The sequence below is a fragment of the Mangifera indica genome, chromosome 17 (genome assembly GCF_011075055.1).
Source record: "Mangifera indica cultivar Alphonso chromosome 17, CATAS_Mindica_2.1, whole genome shotgun sequence".
NCBI classification, from domain to species: domain Eukaryota; kingdom Viridiplantae; phylum Streptophyta; class Magnoliopsida; order Sapindales; family Anacardiaceae; genus Mangifera; species Mangifera indica.
Genome location: NC_058153.1, coordinates 3,041,182 through 3,057,487, shown reverse-complemented (window position 1 = coordinate 3,057,487; position 16,306 = coordinate 3,041,182). Strand labels below are relative to the sequence as shown.

Below are 16,306 nucleotides of genomic sequence, written 5' to 3'. Positions count from 1 at the left end.
ATTTTTATGCACCTGTTTGTATTTTTACACACCTGTTTCGTATTTTTACGTACCTATTGTATTTCACGCACCCGTTTGTATTTTCACGCACCCCTTCACAGTTTCACGCACCCATTCACATTTTTCTACACCTCTTCACAGTTGTATGCACCCTTTATATTTTAAAATTTTTTAATGAAAGTCTTTTCATTATAGTAGATGTATCACCAATTTAAATTGTGCATACATGCATGCACACACCCCTAGAGAGAATGACACACCCCTTCAACGTTGTTGCACCCTTTCACGCACCCCTTCAGCATTGTCACACCCTTTTAATTAAAATTTCACGCACCTCTTCAGAAGTTGATGCATCATTTTATCATTTCACACACTCTTTTATGACTTTCATGCACCCCTTCGTATTTTCACACCCCTTTACACTTTTGCACATTTTCGTATTTGCTCAGAAAAACGCACTTCATTCATTTTCGCACTATTTCACGTGCATCCTTTCTCACCCAGCACAACCCACACACATGTTGTCTTAGTTATGTCCATCATTTTGTAAAGGTATATAAGTATCAATTATTATATAAAAATTAATTTGTTTTTCATTTATAAATTTTATTCATTATAGAAAAATTAAGTTTAATCCGTATACTCTAAAATATAAGATATTAATCTGTGAAAACTGTTATAAATGAAAGAAATAGGATAAAGAATATTTTTGGAATGAAAAATATCATTTACTTAAAAAGATAAAAGTTGAGAAATTTTATCGAAAAAGATTTAGGCGGCAAATTCAGTGTCTATTTTAATTAATTTCCCAAAAAATTAATTCGATTCAATTACTAAATAATTTTGAACTCTTTTAATTCTCATCATAAATTGGTATTTGCAAAACCACGATGAAAGCAATCATATTCTCATTGACAAATAAAGATAAATGAAACCATTTTCAAAATTAAATCATTCAATTGCTTACACTCGATACTTTTATAAAGATTAAAAGAAAAAAAAAGACCTTTATTTTTGGACAAAACTTGCTCTAATTCAACTCTGACTTCACCTTTTAATGAATCGTAAGTTGACAGGGCCGTTTTACAAGGTCCAGAGACAGAGAGGTCCCCCCTACTTGCCACGTGAGCGTGAGTACTCGCACGTGAGATTTTTTTTTTTTTTAACAAGTGAAAACTTTTAACACGCTTGACTAACCACACACGTGTTATATCATGTGGGCCACTGACCCATCTCAGTTTGTGGCTCGTCCTCTAGCGTTTTGGACTAGACCTTGGTCATAAAGTTCGGTTTAACTTTAAGGCTGTCAGTCACGTGATCTGTCATGTGAGCAATTTTCGTCCGTTCTAGTATCTAGTGGTACGACTTTGGTCCATGTTCATCCCAAATTTAACATATCCTATTTTAAAAATAAATAAATAATGCTTTTTTTTTATTAAAAATGATTAATTAATTCCAATTCGATTTGAAAGAATTTCAATGAAACTATACCCAGCTTTAAAAAGGGGAATGGTTATCAATCAAAATTGAAATACTTATTTGAGTTGGCCAAAAGATTTATTCCCACTCAAAGTTTAGTTTATTATCAAATATACACTTGTTAAGTTTAAAAAACTCAAACACCTATCTATAAATTATTAAATTTAGCCAAAATCATTAGTTATAGGTGAGATTGGATTTAAAGTAAGTTTAGCTTAAATGAGTCCGAACATAAGCCTAAGATAACAAACATAAATTCGAATACAAGCTAAAAAGTAAAACAAAAATAAACCCAAACTAGAATCGTGCTCAGCTCTCGAGCCAAGCACGACTTGGTTAAATCCTTAGTAAACAATGTCGTTTTCAACTCTACCTAAAGATAGGACTAGATTCAAAACCAGCTTAATCAGGTTTGAAACTAGCTTAGCTTAAACTAGCCAAAAACAACAAACACAAACCTGATCATGAACATGTGATTGAGCGAGTTCGATGAGTTTAAACTGAATCGAAGCTTACCCCAATCCAAATTGAGTTGGGTCTTCTTCAAGCTCGGCTCAACTCGTTTTCAACCCTAATTATAAGGGGTAAATTTATTATTTTATCATTAAACTATTAAATTTTAAAAGTTTATATTATTTTCTCTTTTTAGTTTAGAAGATTAACAATTTTTTATCAATGATTAAGTTTTTAAAAATTCACTTTTTTCTCTAGGGTTTTATCTTTTTTCTCTGGAGATTGAAATCCATTTTCACCATCGGTCGATTTTCTCACTATTTTTTCCTCTTATCATCAGTTTTTTCATTGTAATAGTTTCGTCGGACAAAAATAAGTCATCTTCATCCGATCGATGGATCGGTATTAAAATATTCTTCTAATGCACATAAAAATGATTAATTAATTGCAATTTGATTTGAAAGAATTTCAATGAAACTATATCATGCTTTAAAAAGCATAATGGTTGTCAATCAAAAGTGAAATAGCCATTTGAGTTTTCACTATGTGGTTGGGATTTGAAGAGAAAAATAAATAAATATTTGTCATTTAAAGTGAGCAAAAAAAAAAAAGCCGGAATTTAAGTGATTGTTGTTACGGGTAGTAATTGTAATTTGAAAGAAACAAAACATACGTGGATAACGTTGAGACTTGATGGATGTATGCTTCAAATGCGTGCACGCAAAGCCATCATTGTGCTACCAGTCCTGCCCTCTTATGAGGTAAAAAACTACTATTAACAGTTGGCCAAAGGATTTATTCTAAGCTAAAGTATGCTGTTTTTTCAGAATTTTATTTTTTTATTTTAAAAATTTTAAATACTTAAGGTAAAATTTTCATCTTCGTATTTTCGAACAAGATCTTCATCAATCGAAATTTTAGAGAAGAGGAGAAAGATCGTCGGAGAATAGTGATATGTCAGGGGCTCTTTGTCACTAAGGTTGACGTCAGATTTGACATTGGAGATTAAAAAAATACCCTAAGAGAGAAAATATCATTTTTTAAAACTTGACCCAGAGAAAAAACTTTTAGTTTTTAGGGTTTAAAGAAAGAAAAAACGATTAAATTTTAGCTTATTTTTAATATTCTAAATAAAATAACGGTTTTACTTTTGAAACTAATAAACTTAACTCCTTATTGGTAGAGGTTTGAAATTTTTAAAGTTAAGAGATGAAAATGTGAAAACAACATACTTTGGGTGGAACAAGTCCTTTGGCCATAACAATTTAATAAACTACTGTGGATATTCATTTTTGAATACATAAACGAGTATATATATAATGTATCATTATATGAGTAAATGTTATTTTATTTTTAATTCAAAATCACTCAATCATTTAATAACACATATAAAATGTATATCTATTTTATATTTAAAACAAATATGCATAGTTTTATTAAATTATTATATGTATTTTTTAAAATAGAAGTGGGTAGATATACGATGTATCATTATATAATTGAGTGTTATTTTATCATTAATTCAAAATCACTCAGTCATATAATAATACATCATGCATGTATTAATTTGTATACATAAAAATATATATATATATATATATATATAGTATTGCTCATAACGATTATATATCATTTGTCAAAAGGATAGTTTAAATGATAAAAATGAAGAAAGTTTAATTTTATTAACAAAAAAGAATTTTGACACGAAGTTAAATTATTATATTATTATTACTTATTTAACATTTCAAAATTATCATACCATCCTAAATTAATAAAGTTTTAAAATAGTTTTTCGCATATCAAATTTGTCATCAATGCTCCTTTCTTCTCTTTTTATTTTCACCATTTTCTTCCTTGCATATGATTTTTATGAATTTGAGTTTGGATAAGTGATTATTCTAATTGGTTTGGGTTAGGGTGGGTAGAAGTTTTGACGGGTTTGAGTTTGGATGAGTAGCATCATATTCACTAGGGTTTATAAACTCAAATAATAAGAATTAAATTACAAGTTTTTAGATCTGTATAAGACTAGACTGTTAGGTTCGATGATTTCAATGGGTTAGGGTTGTGACAATTGTAATAACTAGAGTTTTCAAACTTGAATTAAAACTTATAAAGATTGAAAAACATGTTTTTAAATATGTAAAAATTCAGATCGTCTTGTTTAAAATGTTAACATATATCTATAAAAATCATTTTTTCAAAATTGTTGGACAGTCAAATTATTATAAATTATCATTTTGATCTCATAAAATTAAATTCTTTTGTTAAAATTAGGGTTTGAGTGAAAAAGTATAGTTTATGCAACCAATAAGTGGAAAAGTGTTTTAAGGTAAAACTTTGGGTAAAAAAAAACCATAAATCACTCTTATATAAGTAATATTATTGCACCTATTCATGCATGCTATAGTACCACTGTATACATATGTCACAACGCCGTTGCTCGACATGTATTGATGTGAATTTCAGTGCCTCATGATGGCACTAAACGTCCTGTTTAATCAGTCTGCACAACACCCACAAATAAAAATACAAACACAATACATGGTTTTGCCTCGGCTCGTGCCAGCCCGTCCACGAGCCTGTGTCACGGTCGAAAGCTATTGACATATATGTTACTTTTTCCATAACCTATACTTGAATGATCCAAATATATTGTGTATATAAAATTTGCAATGGATCAAATAATCAAACTTTGAAAACAAAACATATTTTATTGACAATATCAAAAGAATAATGTAATTTCTTATTATAATTTCTATTATTGCCCCAACTACTTTTATTTAAAAATGTTAGAAATGTGATTGTTCTAAAAACTGTTTTAAATATTAAGTTATTGTCAGAGTGATTTATTTATTTAATTTAGTTAAGCTTCTGCATCCTTGTTTAATTAAATTAGATTAGTAAAGTTTTATTATTAGGTTAGGAATCTTTATCATAATCAAAATTTAATACGTTATTGTGGAAATAGAAGTCAAATGAAGACTATAAAAAATCTTAAACCCTTCTAGGTGTCGGCAACTCTTGACCATAGCACAGGCTCTTGTGCGGGGTGGCACGAGCCGAGGAGGAACAATGCCAGGGGCTTAGTGCCATCACAAGGGTGTGAGAAATTCATATAAAGTAGCAACCTTGTGACACTGGGTGTACACATATGAAATTAAATAAAATAAATTTTGTTCTCAACTCCAACTCTTTTTTCTATTGAATTTGTATTCAATAAAAATATACGTACACACTTTTTTTACATAAATAATATGTTATCATATGATTAAATGATTTTAAATTTTAAAAAACTGTATAAAAAAAATTCATTAAAAATTTAATATTTTTAAAAATTATAATTCATCTCACATTTATACGATTATATATTATTGATACTCCTAATAATACAATTACAACTATCATTAAAATATAAGTATATTTTTATATAATTTAAATATATAAATGTTTCTAAATTTTTGTTAATTTTGAATTATATGATAATTTTAAAAAATAAAATAATTAAAATAAAATGATAATCTTATCTTCTAACACTGTAATTTTTTTTGTTCGTTGAGTTAGACTTTGAGTGAAAATTTTGTTCTTACTGTCTAAAGGTGTCAATGGGTTTTAAGACCGAACGTTGGATAGAAAAATGTAATTTACTCTCCTCTATATATATATATATATATATATATATATATATATATATATATATATATATATATATATATATTGCTTTGAAAGAAGAATATAATATATTATCGTTAAAACTAATATTTCTTTAGCTTTTACTAGGAAACAGGGTTATGATTTTACTCCTTTTAGGGGTTTGGGGGAGGCCGTCTTGGGATCATGAAGAGGAATAATGGATCAATTCTAGGCCATAATTACTTAAAAAATTAATCAATATTATAATTTGAGCATGTGACGAGGAATCCGATGATCCCAGCATGAACAACATAATACCAAAATTACACAGGCTTTCATGGATAATATTCGACTGTAAGAGAAACGACATGTCAAGTTTCAAGACTGCTGTTATTGCATAACATGCTTAATTATTAAATGTACATGTTAGCATCATTAATTTTTTTTATTAATATTCATATTAGACTCACATTTATTTATAACAAAAAATTATTTGATTGAGTGAGAAGATTTAATGTATAAGAGAGTATGAGTTTAAATTTCTTTTGATAATATTTTAATAAAAAAAAATTTGTTTGTTTGATTCAATGATTGTAAAGCTAATCACTGTATCTGAGATTTATCCTATTTGATATAGTAGGTTCAATTCAAAACAGATAGTTTAGCTTGAGTACAGTTTCTTGTTACTAAAAAAAAAATGATCATTAAAGATAGTTTAAGTGATAATAAAAAAAATTTTATGTATAAAAAAACATGAGATATTTTAAGATTAAACATTAAGAAGGGTTCTTTACAAAAATAATAATAAATGGAAAGAAAGAAGTTTATTTTGTTTAATATGATTAGTTCAATTTCAAACAAATGATTTAGCTTGAATTCAGTACCTTGTTATCAAAACAAAATTAAACGATCATTAAAAAATAGTTTGAGTGATAATAAAAAAAATTTTATATATAAAAATATATAAATATAAATCTTTTCTAATAATATTTTAAAATTAAAATTTTAATTTATTTAATATATTAATTATAAGTATATTTATCCACCTAAAAATTTATTTATTTAATATAAATGATTACCATCTTAAAGAAATGCTTGGGTTAAGATGTATTCCTTAAAATAATAATAATAATAATAAATGAAAAGAGAGGGAGAAGAATAAAAGAGAACAGGGTAAGGACAAAGAGGAGAAGTTTGTTTTTTGGGAAGAAGGCGAAAGAATGAATGAAGATAAAAAAATAATAATAATAAGAAAAGGGCAATGGAGTGGCAAGGAAAAGACACGGTGCTTCCAACAAAGATTTTTGGCTGTACATACGAAGCAGACAAGACATGCTTAATATTTATTATTAATTGGCCTTAATCAGGTTTATGTTCTTAGCTTGCTCGTAATTTAAGGATTCATTTGTTTGTTTGTGACATCGAAATGCTGCTCAAGGGAATGAATGTCTTTGTGTTTATTTGTGGAATAATTCTCGTCTCTTTTTTCTCATTTTAAATTTCAAATATCAAGATCTCCTCGATGCCTACTCCGATATTGCCTTTTCAATTTAATTTCTACTAGATGTGATTAAATAATTGAAATGAAAGCTTAGACAAAACTTTATTGACTTCAATTTTTTTTTTTTGAGTTATGCGGTGTTATTCATAGAAATATGTGTAATTCGATTTAAATCATAAAATTAAATCAAATTATTCAAAAATTATGATTTGATTTGTAAAATGATTTAACGGTTTATGTTTGAATTGTGATTTAGATAGTTTTTAAATTGAACTAAACCGTAAATAGTAAAAAAAATTTCCCTTCCTATCCCCTACCTGTGAGAAAAAATTTTCGCCTTATCTTTGTACCATAGGAAAAAATTTCTTTCTCATACATTTTAAATACAATATAAATATATTAAACAAAAAATAACTAAGAGTAAAACCAACTTACTATTTCAATTATCACAAATAACATAAATTAACCACTTTAATTTGAAAACATAAATAAATTAACATAAATTAACTAACAAAAACATAAATAAATTTGAAAAATATAAATAATTTAAAACTATAATAATATGTTAATATTTTAAGTAAAAATATTAACATAAAAAAGCAGGGACATAGAAAGACAGAGACGGAGATGGACACAAGGATGAAGTCGAGGCGGGGAGGGAACACATGTATCCTTATTCTCGAATACGAGGATATTTTTCATCCATGTCCCCTTCCTCATTTATATCAGGGAACTCCCTCCCCATTAAGGTTGAAATTGTCATCTTTATCTAAATCGTATTTTTTTTTTGTTTGGTTTAGTTTAAAACCTAAAATTGTTTGATTTGGTTTAAAAATTTTTCAAATCGTTTTTTTTTTTCAGTTCAATTTGATTTGATTTGAAAACTATAATAGTTTGATTTCGTTTAAATTTTTTTCAAATATTAATTTGAAAAAATTCTTAAAATGCATCAATCTGAATTGTTAACATTATTGAAAACGGTAATAATGCACCATAGATAAAAAAAAAACTATTATTATTCTTGAAACAATAAAATTATATGCATAAATAATGATATATCACCATATAATTATATGCTATTTTTTTTCTAATTTAAAACTAACGAATCACATAATAACATATCATTATGTACATACGAAATTATATTTCAAAAATGATAATCATTATCCAAAAGACATGAGAGAGTTGAGGTAAGAGATCTTCAAACCCTAGATTTGACCTGTCGATTTTCTGTGTCTGTAAATCCCTCAACCACGTAATTTTATATTACTTGCTCCAAAATAAAAAAAAAAAATTTATCCCATCAGCGTGACGTATACTTTGGTTGGTGAATTTTCCATCTTTTACCATTTTAAACATTTAATCTCAAGTCTGAACAGCAGAACATACCAATGTACGCACTTCATGAGTCAGTATTACGTAATCTGAAACCCTTGTCTTGCATGAAATATGAACTTAAAACGTTTTAAATTGTGTTTAGTGAAAATAATGCAAGAATTGGTAAAGATTACAAGTAATAATGCAATGTGGGGAAAAGGAAACATAAGTTTAATTTGCCCTAATTGATTTCATCCATGCAATAATTAAAGCTAAAACATTACTTATAAGTAATTTAATTGTAAAGATGGGAGAAACATGTATATGAGAATTATGGGTTACTTGCCACCAAACTGGGTTACTTGCTAATTAAGTCTCACTTTATTCTAAACTTGTTCAATCTTTGTATCATGTTGATCCGCTTTATCACAAGTTTTCAAATGAAATTTTGGCATAAAATGAAGACAAATTAAATTTAGCCTGCCAGCTAGAGGGATCCTTTTTTTGGACTATCTGTAATATTCCTAATTTAATAGTTCGATCCACAACATCATTTAAGATGACACATAAAATGACTTTGATATCATTTATAATATCTTTGGTATAATAGTTCAACCTACTGTGAAGATATTATTTATTTTGGATATATAATTCATTATGGTTTTGTTTCTAAATTTTACAACTTAAAACACATCTTAATAACTTAGGAAGTTTACATACTATTTAACCAGTATGAACTTAGCATCTCAAATGATATGGAATATGCACACAAACCTAGCATATCTCTTATGTTTTACCAATACGAAATTTGCCTAAATGTGTTATATTGTCCCTTCAGTTGAATTAACCATAAAAAACAAGTGAAATCTTACCTCTAATAACTAATCTTATAATCATTGTGAAACTTGAATTTATACTGTTATGTTTGATATCCCTTTTCTTTACCATTCATCGGGGCAAAGTTTTACCAAAGTTGATTAAAGCTCCTATTTAATTCTTTTACGTCTTCAACTTCTTTAAATGCCAGAATATAAGGGAAAAAGGAACTCACACAGCTAATTATACAATGTATATAAGTATAATTAGACTCATGAAAATAAATACAACCCCATCTCTCTCTCTCTCTCACACACACGCACACACATATATAAGACAAATTGGATGACAATTTCTATCACAATGCTTAGACTAAAAAGAAGTGTGCGTCTTTCACAATCCAAAGCCTTTTTAAGCACTGCACGACTCAAACTCCAATATTAACATAAATTAGATATATATTTAAGTAATCGGATATGAATATTTTCAGAACCCTGCAGTGTTTGAGACACATGGAAATGGTGAAGAAACTGTAGCCCTAGAGGTAATTTGAGTAGTGGAAGTAGATATATCCAAGCAAAAAAGCATGAGTTCAAATTTATTCACAAGTCCTGCAGCTTAGTTTGAGTAATAAAAAAAAAAAAAATTCTAAACATAAAAGCAAAAATTCAAATTCTCTCTAACGATATTTTAAGATGAAATTCTTAACTTAATGATGTCGAGGTTATGACATTGATTATTGAATTCAATATTTTACTTGTTTGGTATAGCCAGTCTAATCCTAAAAAATAGTCTAACTTAAGTTAAGGTTCTTGACTAAAAAAAAGAAAGGAGAAATTGTTTTATATCAATATTAACTTTAATGAAACTTTAACTTATTTGGTATAGTAGTTGTAGGTTCAATCAGTATATCTCTGATTTATCTGTCTAACCAATATGAGTGGGTCTTGGTTAAAAAAATCAAACTTTAGTGAATATTTTTTAAAAATTAATATTTAGAATTGGTTGCACCTTTTCTGTCCCACTTTGAGATAAAGCAAAAGCAGAGAAAAAGCAAGAGGGAAAAGAAAAACATAAAAAGAAAGGGGGAAAAAAAAAAGGCAGTAAAGAAAGAAAGAGAAAGAGAAAACAAAGACAGGTTCTCGAACCTCCATGATTCAAATTCTCTCATGAAAATAAGCCTTTGGTTTTCCCTACTACTTAACCCATAGTTAGGAGACTTCTTTAAAGTTTCTACAGAGAGTTGTTTTTGAGCTTCCTTCAACCAAACAATTTAGCTCAATACATTACAAGTTTTGTGAAAGAGAAAGGTAGCTCTGGTAAGTGAGTCAAGGGGCAAAGAAATGAATCGTGGAGGTTTGCAGAGCTCACCGGTGCAGCAGATGATGGCCGCCGGCAACCCTAACTGGTGGAACATCAATAGTATGAGGCCACCCACTACTTCTCAAACCTCTCCTTTCTTGCCTCCTCCTAATTTCTTCCCTCAATTCCCTTCTCCTCCTCCTCCATCTTCTTCTTCTTCTTCCTCTTCTTTTACCATGCCTTCTTGGAATGATAACCAGGAGCTTGCTGACTCATGGAGTCAATTCCTATCGTAAATCTCTTACTCTCCATATATATGCTTATTGACTAGCCAGCCATATGTTTTCTTATGGGTATTTGGTTTATGAAATACTGATGATTGATTATTAAAAATTTATTGGGTTGATTTTATTTTTATAGGGGTCGATTGGTGGATGAAGAGGAGAAGGGCCATTCTCATGGGAAGAAGGTGGAGAGCTGGGAGGAACAAGTGTTACATCATTCCTCCACTTCTGTTGTAACTGTCAAGCAAGAAAACCATCAAAACAGCTTTATATATGGACATGCAAATGAAGATTTCCAGTCAGCACTACCCAAACCTACTTGGTCTCAGATGATGCCTGTTTCCTCCCCAAACTCATCATCTGTCACAAGTTTTAGCAGCAACATGTTAGATTTTTCCACCATAAAAGCTGATGGAAAACACCCACCACCGGATCGATCATCTGAGGTGAGATTCAGAGAGAGAGATTAATTCTAGGGTTTCAAGATTTCTTTCTAAGTCCTCAAGTTCTAGATGTGTGTGTGTGTGTGTGTGTGTATATATGATTTTTCACATTTATAATCCATTTTTAATGGCTCATTCTGTAGAAAAAGTTGTGGGTAATAATAAATTTAGCTTAGCATTTGTCAACATGAACTGGTTTATCCAATTAACATATATTCTCCTTCCGTCATGTGTAGTGTAATAGCACTGCAACTGGTGGAGCGGCTAAGAAAGCCAGGTTTCAAACTACTGCAACCCAATCAACATTCAAGGTATTTGTATAAGCTCAGAATGATTTAAGAACACCATTTTCTCTCTCTCTTTCTCTCTGCCAGTCTCATTCTTGAACACGCACACACATATGGATACACAAGGACAAAAATACAAGCACAAACATCTGTGATGATAAACTGTTGTCCTTCTTGATTGTCCTTTTCTTCAACCATGACGATTCTTGAACTCTCTCATGTCATCCATCAGACAATTAACAATAATTATCTACTGGGAAAATTAAAAAGAGTTACACAAATATTGAATTTGATCTCCATTAATGCTTAACTAGGTGAGAAAGGAGAAATTAGGAGACCGAATTACTGCTCTTCACCAGCTGGTTTCTCCATTTGGAAAGGTAACTAATTTTCCTAACCAAGAAGCTTAGATCTGCCAAAGAATTGTATATTGTTGTATATATATATATTTTTGGAGAAACCGTAAAGTGAAGTTCTTGCTAAAGATGAAAGCTTTTTTTCGTCTACATATACATACATACATACATACATACATACATATATATATATATATATATATATATATATATATATATATATATATATATATATATATATATATATATATATATATATTAGTGATTTTTAAAGGGAAAAAGCATAAAAATTTATGAGTTTGGCCGGTTGTGGTGTGGTAAATTTTCACTTTTGCAGACTGACACAGCCTCAGTGTTGTTAGAAGCTATTGGGTACATCAGATTCCTTCAGAGTCAAATTGAGGTGATATTTCTTCTTTCCTTTCTTTTTGCTATGATAAAAGTGGTTTCATTTCACAATGTTGCTTTTCTTTCAGAGTTGATTAAATATTTCCCTTCTTTTCCCTCCTTAAACACAGGCTCTCAGCCTACCGTACTTGCGTAGTGCATCTGGAAATATAAGGCAGCAACAGCAGCAGTCTGTAAGTAAACACAAAACCCAAAACATTCCCTTCTCTATTTCTCATTTCCCAAAGCAAAAAAAAAAAAAAATCTCTTGTATCTCTGTTTATTAATTATGTGACGTTAATTAGTTAATGATTATAATCTCTTCTCCTGTTAGGCTCATAGAGAGAGGCATTGTATATTTCCTGAAGACCCTGGTCAGGTAAGCTTTATGGGATCCATTTGAAAAAGCTACCCAGTTGATTGTGTTTCATTAAAAAATTAAACGAAGTTTTTAGCTTTATTGACTTCAAATTTTAATAAAATCAAACGTAATATATTATAGGATAATTAAACTTGTTATTTTTCTTTGATTAGCTGTTGAATGAGAACTGCATGAAGAGGAAAGGAGCTTCTGAGGTATATATTGCTTTTATATATCATATATTATATATTTTGAAAACTTAAGAAGACTAATAAATATTTTGGCTAAATTTTATTTAGGAGTCACAGGAAGAAGAGAAGAAAGATCTGAGGAGTAGAGGGCTGTGCCTGGTTCCAGTCTCGTGCACACTGCAAGTTGGGAGCGACAATGGAGCTGATTACTGGGCTCCGGCTCTTGGTGGAGGATTTCGGTAAAGACTAGTATTATGTGTATACATTTTTTAATTCACAAATAGATATATACATAATATGTTATTATGTGATTAGATCTTACTTTATTATGAATTTAAAATCACTCAATCACATAATAATATATCACGTGTGTACTTATTTATGTACTAGAAAGTGTATACACATAATTTTATTATTCGGAAAAAGGATAAAAGGCTTCTAATTAGTTAATGGCAGCACACTCGACTTGGTTAAGCTTGATGAAACGATATAACATCATGAGCAGTCACTCTGCTAAACTCTAAGGCTGATTGCTCATGATGATATACAATCTTTCTAGGGTTTATAGCAGTCTGTGCTCTAGCTGAGGACTTTAGAGGTCCATAAAACTCCCTAATTTACATTAATTATTAAGCTTTGTGGATCTTTTACTCCTTTAGCTTGCAATTTGGTGCAATTAAATTGCTTAATTTCATGTATACTTATGTCGTTATAGCTGTAATTGGGTGTTAGTTTATTTTTAATTTAAAATTATTTAATTATATAATGATATATTATCTTAATATTTAATTAGATATTCAAAATTGAATATTCGTAGTTTATTATTTTTAAAATCACTTAGAGCTAACTATCAGTTTGAACTAAAATCATTTTTTAGTTTGAATTAAAGAAGGTAAGAACCTTTTTCTATTTTCAAAAGAAATAAGATAGTTCTTAAAGAGAATAAGGGAAAGACTTTGAAACACATTGCAAAATTGATTTTAAAAAATAAAATGGAAAGGACAGCAAGAAAAAAGAATAGGTGTGTGAGAAGAGCAATGATGGTCCAATCAAAAGCTAAAATAATGTAGGGGCTAGTTGCTTTTGCTCGAAGACATATTTTGTTTCTCTCGGCAAGAGTTCTTTGAGGATACATCGAGGGGATTCCCACGTCCGTAGTGATTAGAAGTTTCAAGGGATTCAGGCCACGAGCCGTGTATAATTTAGCATGGCCTATGTTGACCTAATATAGAAAAGGCCAAAAGACTTGTTCCCACCCAAAGTATAGTTAAATCCCAAAATAATCTCTTTTAACTTTTGAATACTTAAATACCTATTCATGAAAAGTTAAAAAACTCAGTTAAAGTTTAGGATAAAATTGTCATTTAACAAAAAATTTTAAAAACATAAAATTTATTACATTTTCTTCATAAGTTTTAAAAACTAATAACTTTACCCTTATATAAAGTTTGTAAACTTTGAAAAGTAGCATTTTCTCCCAAACTTAAGGTTTTCTTCCTCTGCACTTTGACCACTAACAATGACAGTTTTAACCCTAATCCATAAAGAAAAGTATGATCATCTCTCCCTAAGTCATGACATTGCCTGGATTCATTTGGATTAGATGAATCCAGACGATTCATTTGGACAACAAAAACGTCATTGTCCAAACAAAGCGTTGATGAGTGACTCTTCATTTAGACAATGATGCATCCAAATGAAAATTATCTGGATTTTTAGACTACTTTTGTCTAGATTTTCAAACAATTTTCATCAATCTATGGCAAAAGAGAAGAGGGAGAGAGGTTAGAAGGAAGAGATAAGATGGGAGGGAGGACAACCAATGGTCAGAGATGGTGGATCATCATCGGAGAAAAGAGAAAAAAACCCTAAGAGGAAATTGTTACTTTTCAAATTTTAAAAGAAAATTTTTTTTGGGGGGGGGGGGGGGGGGGGGGGGGTGGGGGGGGGGGGGGGCTGGGGGTGGAGGAATTGTGGGATTTTCAATTTGAGTGGAGAAAATGTGATAAAAGTTTAGTTTTTTAAATTTTTTTGTTAAATTATAGTTTTAACTCTAACTCTAATTAAGATTTTTAACAAAAATTGTTTTATAAGTGGATATTTAAAATTTTTAAAGTTAGAGGGTCAAATATTAGGTTTTCACTAAAACACACTATACTAGACTCGTGGGTTTAGTGAGTAATATCCCAACTATAAGACAAGGTTTGTGGATTAATCCAATACGGTCCAGTAAAACATATTTAAAATTGAAATAATAACAAAATTAAATATTATTTAAAATTAAAAAAATTAAAAATTTTTAATTTAGTGAGTCAACCCGCTAAGGACCATGGAGGCATGATTTGGGGACCCTGGACCGTACCCCAAGCCCTGAGTTATTGTTGAGTTGGCTTGGCACATGGGATCAATGGACCACATTAGATACAACTTGACATAGCTTGACCCTGCCCAATTCACTATCACCTCTACATTGACCTTCATAAAAAAGCATTTCATTTACATATTTAGCTAAAAATTGAAATTAAATTAACATCAACATGTGACCAACCACTCGTTAATTCTACCCCTAAATCATACTTGGTTGTTATTTTTTCCCTCAAGTTATAATAACATGTCATGCCTCAACTCATCACATCCACACTAGAATTCTTTCTTGTCATCAACTAACTCTAATCTAACAATATTCTCAACAATAAATCTATGTATGCATTTTTTTGGTACATAATTTAAATATACAGATAATATATTATTATATAATTGGATGATTTTGAATTAAACATAAAGTAATATCCAATCACATGATAACACATTATCTGTATACCCAAATTATGTACCAAAAGTATATGTATATAGATTGTTTTACTTTCAATTGACTAGAAATCTCAAAGGGTGAAAACTATAAGAGATTGAAATCTTAAGGGTGAAAGTCTCCCCCACTTTCTTTTTTTTTTTTAAATCAATGAAAACCACCTTTCTCATGGGGGACTGTTTTTTTTTTCTTTTTAAAGTGATTTACAATAGTATAAAGTATTTCGGTGGATTTTGTGTAGTTTGAGTTTTAAAATTTTTTCTCTCAAGGGGTTTGGTTTATGTTTTTTGCTCATTTAGAATCAGAGGTTCAAATCTCTTTTATTTTAGATTTAACCGAAATCTAATTAGAGTTATCAATCAAATCCAAATTTTTAAATACAATTTTAGACATGATTAATTATTAAGGGGATTTGGTTTATTGTTCGTTGTAGTGAAAAACATGATTAATTATTAATCCTCACCGTCACTATCATTGCTTATCTTGTACAAAGCTTAAAGTTATATATATTAGTTGGTGACAAGAAATCTCGTCGATATAAGATAATAACCCTTGTTTATCTTGTGTAAGGTTTTAAATTATATATATTAATTGATAACAAAAAATCTCGTTGATATAAGATAATATAAATGATAAAAAATAAATTTCTAGTGTAATCACAGAGTAGCTTGTAGCAAACGTGCTCTT

At 29.5% G+C, this 16,306-nt stretch overlaps 1 protein-coding gene across 1 annotated transcript; it reads left to right on the top strand.

The window, feature by feature from the left end:
• Positions 1 to 10,284: 10,284 nt before the first annotated feature.
• LOC123199905 (transcription factor bHLH68-like) lies at positions 10,285 to 13,508 on the top strand. Its single transcript, XM_044614946.1, has 9 exons — positions 10,285 to 10,793; positions 10,922 to 11,231; positions 11,465 to 11,539; positions 11,830 to 11,895; positions 12,209 to 12,274; positions 12,390 to 12,452; positions 12,593 to 12,637; positions 12,793 to 12,834; positions 12,919 to 13,508. Exons 1-9 carry the CDS (start codon positions 10,543 to 10,545, stop codon positions 13,051 to 13,053), a joined length of 1,053 nt encoding a protein of 350 aa, XP_044470881.1. The 5' UTR covers positions 10,285 to 10,542; the 3' UTR covers positions 13,054 to 13,508.
• The last annotated feature ends 2,798 nt before the right edge of the window (positions 13,509 to 16,306 follow it).

Coding starts and splice junctions, on each gene's coding strand:
- LOC123199905 (XM_044614946.1), top strand. CDS start 10,543: ATGAATCGTGGAGGTTTGCAGAGCTCACCGGTGCAGCAGATGATGGCC. Junction 11,232..11,464: donor CACCGGATCGATCATCTGAG/GTGAGATTCAGA, acceptor CGTCATGTGTAG/TGTAATAGCACTGCAACTGG. Junction 12,275..12,389: donor TCCTTCAGAGTCAAATTGAG/GTGATATTTCTT, acceptor CCTTAAACACAG/GCTCTCAGCCTACCGTACTT.